This window comes from Moschus berezovskii, chromosome 20, assembly GCF_049115385.1.
Source record: "Moschus berezovskii isolate FMDL1 chromosome 20, NW_MosBer_1.0, whole genome shotgun sequence".
In the NCBI taxonomy this organism is placed as follows: domain Eukaryota; kingdom Metazoa; phylum Chordata; class Mammalia; order Artiodactyla; family Moschidae; genus Moschus; species Moschus berezovskii.
Window position 1 is genome coordinate 34190832 of NC_142479.1, and position 13174 is coordinate 34204005.

The 13174-nt window shown below is 45.0% G+C and overlaps 1 protein-coding gene across 1 annotated transcript in view; it reads left to right on the forward strand.

Annotated features, from left to right (window-relative positions):
• The window catches only part of VPS53 (VPS53 subunit of GARP complex), a 132807-nt gene that overhangs the window by 30566 nt on the left and 89067 nt on the right, over positions 1–13174 (forward strand). Inside the window, exons 6-7 of the mRNA XM_055402900.2 lie at positions 2802–2917; positions 4543–4662. Of these exons, the coding sequence (XP_055258875.2) occupies positions 2802–2917; positions 4543–4662 (236 nt within the window). The remainder of the gene's footprint in view (positions 1–2801; positions 2918–4542; positions 4663–13174) is intronic.

Below are 13174 nucleotides of genomic sequence, written 5' to 3' on the forward strand. Positions count from 1 at the left end.
ATTAATAGACCTGTTCTTCCCCCTTGCCACCAACCACACCCAGTGTCTCCAACTCCAGCCCTGAGAGGACACGCCACACCCATTCAGGAGGAGCCACGAGACACCTAGTGACTCACCCTCCCCGCTGCCCGGCATCTGCAGCCCTCTCTTTAAGTAGGGAAAGTTCTTTTCTTCTTCCCCAAAATAGTTTCCTAGTCATTTTGGATTTCTCTCTCTAACATTTGTTTGTATCACCCATTTCTCAGTTCAGATGTACGACATGTAATACCACTTGAAAACTGGACCTGGATCTGGGGGGTGGGCTGCATCCCGCTGGTGAGACGCCCTGAGGGGTTTAAGGTCTCCCTCTACCAGTGGTGCCTTCCAGGGATGTGTTCATCTGCCGACTGAGGGGCCTACCTGTTTTTTCCGCTCTAAATAGGAAGAATAACCACCTCTAAAGGAATTTGTCAGAGGAGCACAGAGCATAGTACTGGGCTGGTGTTAGTTGCTTAATGAATGAAAGTCATCATTACTGTCATTTTCTCCCTCCTACTCATTTTGGTCACACAGACTCCTGCTGCTGCTGCTGCTAAGTCGCTTCAGTCATGTCCGACTCTGTGCGACCCCATAGACGGCAGCCCACCAGGCTCCACCGTCCCTGGGATTCTCCAGGCAGGAATACTGGAGTGGGTTGCCATTTCCTTCCCCAATTCATGAAAGTGAAAAGTGAAAGTGATGTCGCTCAGTCATGTCCGATTGTTAGCAACCCCATGGACTGCAGCCCACCAGGCTCCTCCGTCCATGGGAGTTTCCAGGCAAGAGTACTGGAGTGGGTTGCCATTGCCTTCTCCAACACAGACTCCTAAACCCTCACAAACTTCTCTCCCTACATCTTATTATAATCCACTCAGGAACAGACCTGAGGTCACACTCCCAAGGATCCTGCACTTCTCGTCGGTGCCCATTTGGCAGGGTTGGGCCGGATGTGCAACATGGGCGGGGCAGGCCTGGCTTCAGTGGTGGACATGGTGGCGGGGGTCAGTTTGATATCATTAGTGAGCAGCACAGCCTCTGACATGAGACCATCTGCCTTCAGATCCACCCTCTTTCCTGACTCCCTGTGGGCCTCAAACAAGTTATTGATATTTTCAGTACCTCTGTTTCCTCACTGTGAAGTGGAGGTGATAGTCATGCGTGTGTCATGCAGTGGTGGGGATTCATTGAGCACTTAGGATCCTGCTCTGCTGGGAGCAGTGAGCGCCTGCTGAGGAGCGGAATGGGACGGATTCTTGAGATGAGGCAAAGCAAGAATGTTCAGGATTTAATGACTAATTAGTGACACAGGTGAGAAGAGTCACAGATGAGGCTGACTTTTAACATAGTAGTTAAAGACCCCTGACGCTTGCAGTGGGGCTAAGGAACCCAGGCAGGGATTTTTTTTTTTTTTTTTTGGTGGGAAGGAAAATGATGATTTATTTCAGTGTTGGAAGGGAGTGATCCAGTTATAGGGCCACACTCCTATATCCTATCTATTCTTGATCTTCTTTCCCCCCCCGAACTTACTCATTTAGTAAACACATGATAGATTTTTTACCCCCCAGGGCCTGCAATAGAAATAGAGACATTTTGGTAACCTGAGGGTCATGTAGAGAGCAGACTTGATAGGGCAAGTCCCTGGAAAGAGACCTTTTCCTGGTAAGATCCAGTCAGCCTTGCAGGATTGTGAGTGTGGAACTGAGCTATTCAGGTCATGAATCTTTACTTTATAGCTTCACTGAGGTTGATCAAACTAAAAAATCAGGTTGCATGATCGTAACTCCCTGGGCTTTTTCACTTTTAATGGGAGATCTGTCTTTAATGGGAGAATGTTTGTGCCTGCTGTCCTTTCCTCCAGATGTCAAAGAACCTGGGAAACCAAATTGCTCTTCAGAAAATTTCTTGGTCAGCATGGACTCGGACAATTTAGTGGAAAAGTCCGCCTAGAGGTTAATACAGTTGGAAAATTGTCCCCATCTCACTACTGAATGTAGTTCTCTAGTGACTGAAATACATTATGTTGGCCAAAAATTTCATTCGGATTTTTCTAGACAGTCTTATGAAAAAGCGAATAAACTTTTTGGCCAACCCAGTACCAACGTTCCCAGCCACAGTGTTTCCTTCTCTTGGACTCCCCCCCAACACCACCACCACCATCAGCACTGTTGGCATTTTACTTCAATTGCCTTCTGTCTGCCTGAAGACTCCTCTTATGATACTATGTTAAGCTTATTTTGCAGGGGTTACATTTTAGTCTTCTTGAGATTTGAGAAGAAATTTTTCTTTGTGGAGACTGGACAGTGAACCCTAGTTCCATGAATAAAGAACATCTCGATAGAATTAGCCGACTCACACTATCCGTTTTGTACCAAACCTAGTCGCCCCGTTGCCAGAAGGTAATGTCCTGTGGCAGTGTATGTTCCTGACCTTGTTCAGGAGGAGATCCACTGCCCTCGGCTCCTGGACCCCGTGTGCTCCACACTCAGTTACTATTAGGATCACACCATTTGGGGTGAAGAATAAAGTTCATTTCATTCTTACAACTGAGGATTTTGTAGCCCCGGGTAAAGTCTGCTGAAGAAATGCCAAATTAAATGTAAACGGGCTGATTGGAAATTATTTTGGGTCTGCATTGGGAAAACACCTGTGTTTTCTCCAAGGGCTAACTCGAGGTGTGTTTGTCCTTATTTTGTTTGCATTATTTTCTTGTGAGGCCACTTCCAGACGGGTTGACATCCATCTTAACCATTCTCCTTTTCCTCCTGTGGTTTTGCACTATTTAGGTGAAGGAAATCACCCGCGACATTAAGCAGTTAGACCATGCCAAACGCCACCTGACCACCTCGATCACAACGCTGAACCACCTGCACATGCTGGCGGGTGGCGTGGATTCCCTCGAGTAAGCGCGTAGGCCGTCTGTCCCGGGCCCACGGGGAATGAGTGAGCCACAGAGGAAGCGGCACCGCGGGTTTATTTCCCCTCAGCCGGGAGGGCCTTGCTTCCTGCAAATTGGTCTTAGACGTTGAGCCACCACTTTTGTTTTGTGCCCTCAGGTGCTTAACGTCTAACAAACACCTGAGACTTTGAGGTGACTAAAGGGGACCTGGAACGCTTGTGGAGAATGACTACAAGCATATGGGTCATTTCCGTGTGATAGATCTCTACCTTGGAGGTTGACAGGAGACATAGGGCTGTGTAGTCACATACCCCAACCTCTGCCTCGGCAAGTTTTCCTACTGGTCTTGGGCTGAGTTTCCCTGGCACTGAAGGTGCCTAATGGAAACAGATCCTTGATTGATCACTCAGCCCACTTTACTTTTTTTCAACCCACTTGTTCAAAGACTGAAGCTTCCCATTTGACTTGCAAGGCATCTGTAGAGAATGGTAATGGTACATGAGAACGTGAGTAGTGGTATTGAGAGGAGGAGCTGGTTACTGACCACAAGGAAGCAGCGCCTAAAGGCCTCCTTTACCAGCAAGATTCTGATCTTCCTGTTTGCTGCTGTGATCTCTCCCAGGCTAAGAATTCCCCTGGTCCCAACCTCAGCATAATCTCACGGGTAGGCAGAGAAAGAGCACCTTCCTAGGAATATAGACACAGTATCCAAGGTCTGGTGAGTAGGGTTCAGGCCCTTCCAGGTCTCTCCCTGATGTCGCATGGGTTTCAGCGATCCCTGGCTAGTGACTGAAGAGCAGCGTCCTCATCCCTTTCTCCTGGAGCTCAGTGCTTTCCGCCAAACCAGCAGACCAGGCAGCGGGAGCCATATAACTCCTTGGCTTGAATCCAGTCTGTTTAAGTGCTTCATAAGGGAAGTCATAAATTATACATTTAATTAAAAAACCCAACCCTAATGAAAACTTTAGATCTGATAGTTTGTTCCTTCCTTGCTGTAACTGTTGATTTTATCAGCATCCTTTTACTTAAGCTTCATTAACCGTAGCAGTAGAGAAACTAAACATACCTAAACATTCACAGAGTTGCTTAATCTTGGCTTAAAATCTACAGATTTGAGTTAGTGTGTAAGTGCACATAAATGCTCTTTGTTGTATCCTGGAAAGGTGTGTTTGGTTTGCTTAAATGCCATAACCATCAAGTAATAACATCCTTGCCCCTGTTCTCTGTCAAAAGCCAGCTATTCTGTAATACCCAACCCAAATTCCAAATTCATAGTCTTCCCAGATTCCCCTCCCCCAACCCAGTGAGACTTCATCACTCACACAGTCTTGTACCTCCCAGAGCACACAACTTGGACTTCTGTTTAGAGCTGCATTCATCCTACTTGGTACTTCTTAAATGTCCTTGTCACTCTCCCTGACTTACTCATGCCCCTTTATGGATTTGAACTTGGTGCTATTTTTTTTCCCTCCCCCAGTGCATAGGACTATATATATTCAGTGCTCAGGAATGCTTATTATTATAAGTTGAGTTGCTATCTACTTTAGAGCCCAGACTAGGTTGGTCCATATCTGTATCTTGTGTCTGTAGTGTTTTTCTAGAACCCTCAACTTCCTTTTTCCTTGCAGAGCCATGACCAGGCGAAGGCAGTACGGAGAAGTTGCTAATCTTCTTCAGGGCGTAATGAATGTTCTGGAGCACTTCCACAAATATATGGGCATTCCACAGATCCGGCAGCTTTCTGAAAGGTAAAATCTCGTTGGAGAAAATGATCTTCCCTTTTAAGAAAAGATGGTGCTAGGAGGTGCTTAAGCGCTCAGCTCAGGACGTTCAATGTGGAATCTCACTGTGGGAGGAGGCTCAGAGGTCACCTGACCTGCCTGTCTCTGATGTAGATGTTCCCTCTGTGTCCACCCTGCCAGCTCCTAACCATGTCATCTAAAGCTCCCTGTATCAGGTAGTTGCTAGCCTGTCTCACAGGAGTGGCTGCTGACATCCCTCAGCTGCCCAGGGCTCCATTTGTTAGGGAAACCTTTCTCATTGTCTGTTTCCTTGTAAAAAATCAACACAATCCAGGACTCAGTGGCTGATGACAACGGTCATTTCGCTCATGCAATCTAGCCTGGCCCAGCAGGGACAGCTCATCTCTGCTCCATGCAACATCAGCCAGGATGGCTCCAGGAGAGGCTGGAGGATCCAATGAGTTACTCTCATGGCTGGCAGATTGGTACTTGCCGTCAGCGGAGACCTCAGCCGGGTAGTCCTCCCGGCCACTTGGGCTTCCCCTAGGTGAGGTGGTGCTGGGGCCCAGGAATGAGCACCCCCAAGATGCTGTAAGAACCAGGTCTTAGAAGTCACATAAGGTCACTTCTGTGGTCACTTGGCCTTCAGAATTCAAGAGGAAGGAATATGGCTGCCCTCACCCCCAATGGGAGGAGTGTCAGAGTCACACTGGTATACAGAGCACGTGGGAGGAGAGACTGCTATGGCAGTCTTTGCAAATACAGCCTGCCCTTGAGCTTCAGATGTAACCAAATGATGACTTAACCTCTTTAGATTTGTTCTTTCCTTCCTTTTCTATTGAGTTTTGACCCCAGATTTAGAGCCAATAGAAAGAAAGGCAGATGCTTAGAGACAGAGAGTGGGGAATTTAATGCCTTGTCTATTAAAAGTAGCAGCAGAAAGGATACTGAGACAGGAGAAGGAAATGGCAACCCACTCCAGTGTTCTTGCCTGGAGAATCCCAGGGAAGGGGGAGCCTGGTGGGCTTCCGTCTATGGGGTCACACAGAGTCGGACACGACTGAAGTGACTTAGCAGCAGCAGCAGCAGCCCTTTTTTTCCTACAAAGAAGAAACAAAGATGCCCGTACTCAGCAGGAACCGTCCTTTTCAACTCTGCCTTCTGATAAGACCTAATGGCTACAGGCCTCTTTTTTTCCCTAAGTGTCTTTATTTTTAATTATATGTAATGCACATGTACATTTTCTTTATTTAAAAAGAAAGTCAATATACAGATGAAACTTAAGTCCTCTTTAGCGATCCCTGACATCTCACTGCCCATAGTGATAGTTACTATTGTCAGTTTAATTCTCATCCTCTAGATTTTTTTTCTGTGCATTTAAATAAATCTTTAGTTTTAGATTGTGGGTTTATTTTGCTTTGTTTTGTTTTAAATAAATGATCTCATACCATATGCTTCATTCTGAAACTTTCTTTTTGTTTTTAAGAGTGCATTTTAGAGGCTTTACCACATCAGTGTATACAAACCTAATTCATTCTCTTTAATTGATGCATAGAGTTCTGTAGTATAATATACCACAGGTTATTTAACCATTTTCATATCACTAGACCGTTTGTTTCTGATTTTAAAAATACACTCCTTACACATCTGCAACTTTTCTATGATAAATTCTGGGTAATAGGTCACATGCATTTACAATTTTAATAACTGCTGTTCCTTTGCCCTCCAAAGTGGCTTAATTTATTTATAGGACCATCCGAACAGTGTGTGAGTACCCATTTCCCCATATCATCAACACTTGATTTGGTTAATTTTCCTTTTCATTTATCTGATGGATAAAAAATGGTACCTAATTCCTTACATTTTCACTTCTCTGGCAACTAGTGAGATTAGTTTTCTTTTCATTTGACTGTTAGTCATTTGCATTTCCTCTGCGAGATGCCAGTATGTATCCTTTGCATGTTTGTCTATTGAGTTACTTGTGTACTGTGCTTAGTCGCTCAGTCATGTCTGACTCTTTTTGACCCCATGGACTGTTGCCTGCCAGGCTCCTCTGTCCGTGGGGTTCTTCAAGCAAGAATACTGGAATGGGTTGCCATGCCCTCCTTCAGGGGATCTTCCCAGCCCAGGGATCCAACCCAGGTCTCCCACATTGCGGGCAGATTCTTTACTGTCTAAGTCACCTTCAGTTCAGTTCAGTCGCTCAGTCGTGTCCGACTCTTTGTGACCCCATGAAACACAGCACGCCAGGCCTCCCTGTACCTCACCAACTCCCGGAGTTCACTCAGACTCATGTCCATCGAGTCGGTGATGCCATCCAGCCATCTCATTCTCTGTCGTCCCCGTCTCCTCCCACTCCCAATCCCTCCTAGCATCAGGCTCTTTTCCAGTGAGTCAACTCGTCACATTAGGTGGCCAAAGTATTGGAGTTTCAGCTTTAGCATCAGTCCTTCCAATGAACACCCAGGATCGATCTCCTCTAGAATGGACTGGTTGGATCTCCCTGCAGTCCAAGGGACTCTCAAGAGTCTTCTCCAGCACCACCCTTCTGTATTAATCTGTAGGAATTCTCTGTGTGTTCTGGATACTAATCCTTTGTCAGATCTGGCAGATTTTTTAAAAATATTATTTTATTTTATTATTTATATATTTATTTTATTTGGCTGCATCTGGTCTTAGCTGCATCATACGGGATCTTTTCTTGCAGTGCTCAGGCTTCAGTAAGTTGCCCCGCGGCATGTGAGATCTTAGTTCCCCAATCAGGGATCGAACCTGCATCTCCTGCATTGCAGGGCAGATTCTTAAACACTGGACCATCAGGGAAGTCCCAGATCTTGCCTGCAGAAACCATCTATGTGTGTCACCTGTTTTCAATCCAGATCCTTGTCCTTTCAGTCTCTTCAATAGTAATTGGTTTATTCAAGGTGCTTACTTCTTTATCTCTTTAAAAATTGTATTGAAATATACATTGCATTAAAATTTACCATTTTAATTATTTTTCGCTGTACAATTTCGTAGCATTAAGTATACATTCAAGCTTCCCCAGTGGCTCAGTGGTAAAGAATTCATCTGCAACGCAGGAGACACATGTTCGATCCTTGGGTCAGGAAGATTCCCTGGAGGAGGGCATAGCAACCCATCCAGTATTCTTGCCTGGAGAATCCCACAGACAGAGGAGCTTGGTGGGCTACAGTCCATAGGGTCACAAAGAGTTGGACATGACTAAAGCAATTGAGCATGCAAGCACACATTCACATTACCATACAACCATTCTTTAAAGTTTTTGATTACCCCAGATAGAAGCTCTCTATGCATTAAATAATAGCACTCATTACCTCTTCTTCCCCACCTCTGGTTACCTCTGGTCAATTTTCTGTCTGTGAATTTGCCTCTTCTGGGTACCTCATGTAGGTGGACTCAAACAATTTGTGTCCAGCTTATTTCAGTTAGCATGTTTTCAGATTCATCTGTGTTATATCATTTATCAGAATTTTGTTCCTTTTTAAGGCTGAGTATGAGACGAGTTGACTCACTGGAAAAGACTCTGATGCTGGGAAAGGTTGGGGGCGGGAGGAGAAGGGGACGACGGAGAATGAGATGGCTGGATGGCATCACCGACTCTGTGGACATGAGTTTGAGTGTACTCCGGGAGTTGGTGATGGACAGGGAGGCCTGGCGTGCTGTGATTCATGGGGTCGCGGAGAGTCGTACACGACTGAGCGACTGAACTGAACTGAACTGAACTGAACTTCACTGTACGTAGAGACTACATTTTGTTTGTCCATTCATCTGTTGTTGGATGGCTGAGTTGCTTCGACCTCATGACTGTTGTAGGATAGACAAAGGCAGTCTATCATCTGGCATTCATTGCTGCCTGGAAAAAAACCTGAAGGCCATCTCATTCTTACTCCTTTATAAGATAATCTATTTTTGTTTCATTTTTATTTTCTTCTGGAAGCATTTGAGATTTGGCGGTGGGAGAATTAGGAATTTTACTAGGACATAGATTTCCTTTCATTCATGTTGCTTTGTACTTAATGGTGTGGTTAATCTGAAGACTCGTGAGTTCCTGAAATTCTGAGATGGTGTTCTCTTTTATTTCTCTTTGTGGAATCCCTTGTACATGAGTATTGGAGCTTCTGGATCTGCTACTGTGTTTCTTAATTTTTTAAAATATATTTATTAATTTACTTGGCTGTTCCAGGTCTTAGCTGTGGCGTGAGGACCTTTTAATTGGGACACATGGGGTCTTTAGCTGTGGCATGTGAGCTCTTAGATGCGGCATGTGGGATCTAGTTTCCTGACCAGGGATTGAAGCCAGGCCCTTCTTTCTTTCTTTATTTTTTTAATGCTTAATATCTTTTGGTCCTGTTAAGCTGAATTCCTCAACTCAACGTTCCTTTTTAAATTTGTTCTTCAATGGTGCCCGGTCTGTTATTTGGCCTAGCTGTTGAGTTTTTATTACAACAATCCAACTTTAATCTTCGGGGTATCTAGTTAATTCTTTTTTCATGGGCATAGTATCATCTTAAACCTCTCAGGGAACATAAATTATACAAATTCTAAAGTTCTGAGTTGCCTGCTCTGTTTCTCTGTGCACTAAGGTCTTCGGTTCATTTATAATGACTTTCTTGGTGTTTACATGTTTGGTGATATCTAACAGAATGCTCATTTTTGGCTGTGAGATTCTCTGTCAGCCTGATCAGAGATGCTATCTTACAGCCCCCTGCTCATGAGGGGGTAGGCGGGATATGCCACTTGGCTACATGTGCTGCAGACAGTGCTTATGCTTCTCAGGTGAGGTGGGGCTGGAGCTGGGGGAGCCCCCAGGGAGGCTGTGCTGGTGGCTGATCTTCTGGGCCCATGAGTTTCTGATCTGCCTGTGTGTTGTCAGCCCTGTGGACTCTGCTGGGTTTCTCAGACCCACAGTCACTCCTGACCTGATTGCTCAAGGGCGGGGTGAGACCTGGCACTGGCTTAGTTGTTTCTCTTGCAGGAGCCCAGCATCCCCCTGGCAGGTGCCAGGAGCCACCCTCCTGCTCCTGGTGCCCACTCCCTTCATGGCCTTCATCTTTGTAAACTTTATTTGGCTGTGCTGGGCTCTCACTGCTACTCATGGGCCTTCTCTAGTTGTGGCGAGTGGGGGCTGCTCTGGTTGTGGTGTGTGGGTTTCTCACTGTAGTGGCTTCCCTTGTTGCGGAGTGTCGGCTCTAGGCATTTGGGCTCAGTAGTTGCAGCTCCCGGGCTTCAGTGAGCCACAGGCTTAGTCACCCCTGGGCATGTGGGATCTTCTTGGACCGAGGATTGAACCGGTGTCCGCTGCATTGCAGGGCTGATGCTTAACCGCTGGACCACCAGGGAAGCCCATGTCCTTCATCTTTGAGAAACCATTTTGGCAGAGGTTTCCTTCTTCATTTCTGTCCTACCAGAGTTTCTAGTCTACCTCTCCTTTTCTTGCCCAATTCTGGATTCTTATTAAACTCTTTTCCTTATTTCAGACGATCTGGGGCAGGAACGGGAGGGGTTATACCTCGTGCTCAGGGTGCCATCTTAGAATGGAAATGCCAAGGAACTGTTAAGGAGTGTCGGAACAGAGCTTGGCAAAATACTCGGGAAATCACCACGCTTCCTTTCCTCCTTCCTAATCCCATCACACTCAGAACTGGCTGATTGCCCTGTCAACCTGGGGATGCGAAGCAGCCAAGAGAGCAGACAAACGGGACCTTATGAGCTGCAGGAAAGACAGAAGCTCAGATGAAGAAGGCAGAGTTGCTCTGCTGGGTGGTGGGGGTGGGTGTGAGTGGGGGAGACAGCATCACCACCTCTCACCCTCATGATAATCCAGAGTTGATCTCTTTTCCCATTCACTTATTCTTCTCTTCATTTATCTAATACATACTGACCACACACTTTCTAGATCCCAGGCCCTGTGCTGGGGTCCTGAGGGCACGAGGTGAAAAACACATACTCCTTGGGATATAACAGAACTAGTCCATGCTGTCTGGGGACAGCAGGGTCTCCGAAGAGGGACTGAGAGACTCAGCCTTCAGGGGCTGAGGGTAGAGGTCAAGAAGTATCAAATTTTAATCTGACCTTAAAAGAATGGGTAAGATCTGGGGACTTCCCCGACAGTCCAGTGGCTAAGACACCATGCTTTCATTGCAGGAGGTGCGGGTTTGATCCCTGGATAAGGAACTAAGATCCCACATGGTGGGGTGTGGCCAAAACAAAAGGTAGGACATTACTACCAAGACAAGAAGAGAAGGGGGAAGAGAAGAGAGTGGAGAGTGAAAGTCTGTCTCAGTAGGCAGAGTCAGGTCATAGATCTGACTCTCATTCATTTTGTGGACAATGAAATATGTTAAGCAAGAAGAGACATGGTCTTATTTGTATTTTGTAAAAGTCTTGGCAGTTATAGTTACAAAAGACTGGAGGTTGGGGCCATGTTCTGGATTAGAAAAAGATAAAGACCATTCCATGACAGCGACCATGTAGTCGAGGAGGTTGCGTGGTTGCATAGGATGGGCACTGCTGATGGCAGGAACATGGGTAGAACTGAATTTTATTTATATTATAAGAAAGCATATAGGGAAAAACAAGAGAATGCACTCTTTGAGGATTTCTTGCCTTTTAATTTTGTTTTTCCAAAGAAGTTATTTTATAAATCGCAGAAACTTTGTGATCACTGCTATGATGACACTCCCCTTAAAAGATAACTTTCTATCAGTATAGTTTTGTGCTCCAGGTATTCATTATCATGTAGGATTGCTGCAAACACAGGAGGATTTACTTTTCTTTTTGTTCATTTCACAACTTCTATTTGCAAAAAAAAAAAAAAAGTGTGTTGATTAATAGAGAATAAGTGCTGTTAAATAATACTAAAATTAACAGAAGGGAAGGAATTGCTTGTTTCCAGTGCCTGGACTGCAGTTCTTTTTCAGGAGGTACTAAAAGTTTGAGGAAAGTCCAGACTTCTTATTTTTAGCATCATTTCTGGTGAGTTTTCCTCCCTATGTTTACATAGCAATGGTAGAACCATCTGGAAGTGATAGAAATAGCTTGTTTGTTTGGGGAGAGGGGGGAGGCGGGAGCCTTACACCCTGTGCACTGCCTCAGTGCCTCTAACTGCAGAGCTTGCTGTCTGTAGACTGCGGAAGTCACAGGAAAGCCTGTGTTCTGACATCTTTGCCTGCACGTTTGAAATATGAAGTTCATGGATGTCAATTTGAATACAGCTGTTTCTTCCAACTACGCTTCTGGAAAATGCTTAAACATTAATGTAGCATTGAAGGAAAGTTTTTTTTTTTTTCCTTTAATGTAATCTTTATATTTCAAATCCTCCTGGCTTAAGAATATCTGAGAAAGCCAATGTGTCTAGTAATCAGTCAGTATTTCCTGAGGAAAAATGGAAGGTTCTGGCGTTCTCTTGAAACCCATGAAACCTTCTAACTGAAACATACTTTTTTATGGGCTATTTCTCACCTCTTCTGCATGAGAGGTACTTGGCAGATTGAGGGGATCACTTGGCATAGTGGTCAAAGAAATTAAAGTGGAGGATGAAAAGGCCTAGCTAGTCAACTAACTATATATACTTCAATAAAAATTTTTACATAAAGAAAGAAAAAGGAAGAAAGAAAAGGCCCAGCTGGCTGTATGACTATGACATGTTCTTTCTGAAAGGATATTAAGTTTCAAAAGCACGTTTTGAAAGCGTAAGGATTGTACTTGATGATATCAAAGCGTCCCACTGAGTCACTCTTAAGATTCTTGGTTGAGATTCTGTCTCCTTGGAACTGGAGTATCTGACTAATCAGACTGACTAATCATTCTGTCCTGTTCAGACTCTCTATTTTGGGATGTCAGTTTATTGCAAATTACTGAGGGTACTTTCTCTGGGACAGTCATTCACTGGGTATTGGAAGCATCAGGGTTATTTTGTGCATAAATGTCTAAATGATTTTCGTAGTTTGTGGTCCCTCTGCTGCCACCCCTCTGCTGAAATCTGATAGCACATTTCGGCACGGTGCTTTTCTTTTAATCTTCATTTATTTATGGCTGCATGAGGTCTTAGCTGTGGTACTCGAGCTTTCTTCTCTCCAGTTATGGTGTGTATAGCTCAGTAGTTGAGTCGCGTCGGCTTAGTTGCCCCTTAACCACTGGACCACAAGGGAGGTCCCATGGGAAGGGTGCCTTTGAACAACCCTTGCTCACATGGTGTGGAGGATGCCAGGAGGCAGTTGGTTGACCATCGCTTCCGGCATAGCATAGGGAATCTCTCATTTGCTAAGAGTGGTCAGCACTGAGTTGTCACCACCTAACCAGGTCAAGCTTATTTGGATCCAGGAGAAATTGTCATTTCCCCTGTTCCCTATTAGTTGTAGGTTGACTTTCATAAGGATGACTAGGAAGTCTTGGTAGCTGAACTTATCTATACTCTGCTAACAGAGTCTACTGCTCCATCTCTTCACAGTAAGAGCTTACTTTTCATGGTTGGAAGAGGAAGGAGTTTGAAGGAGTG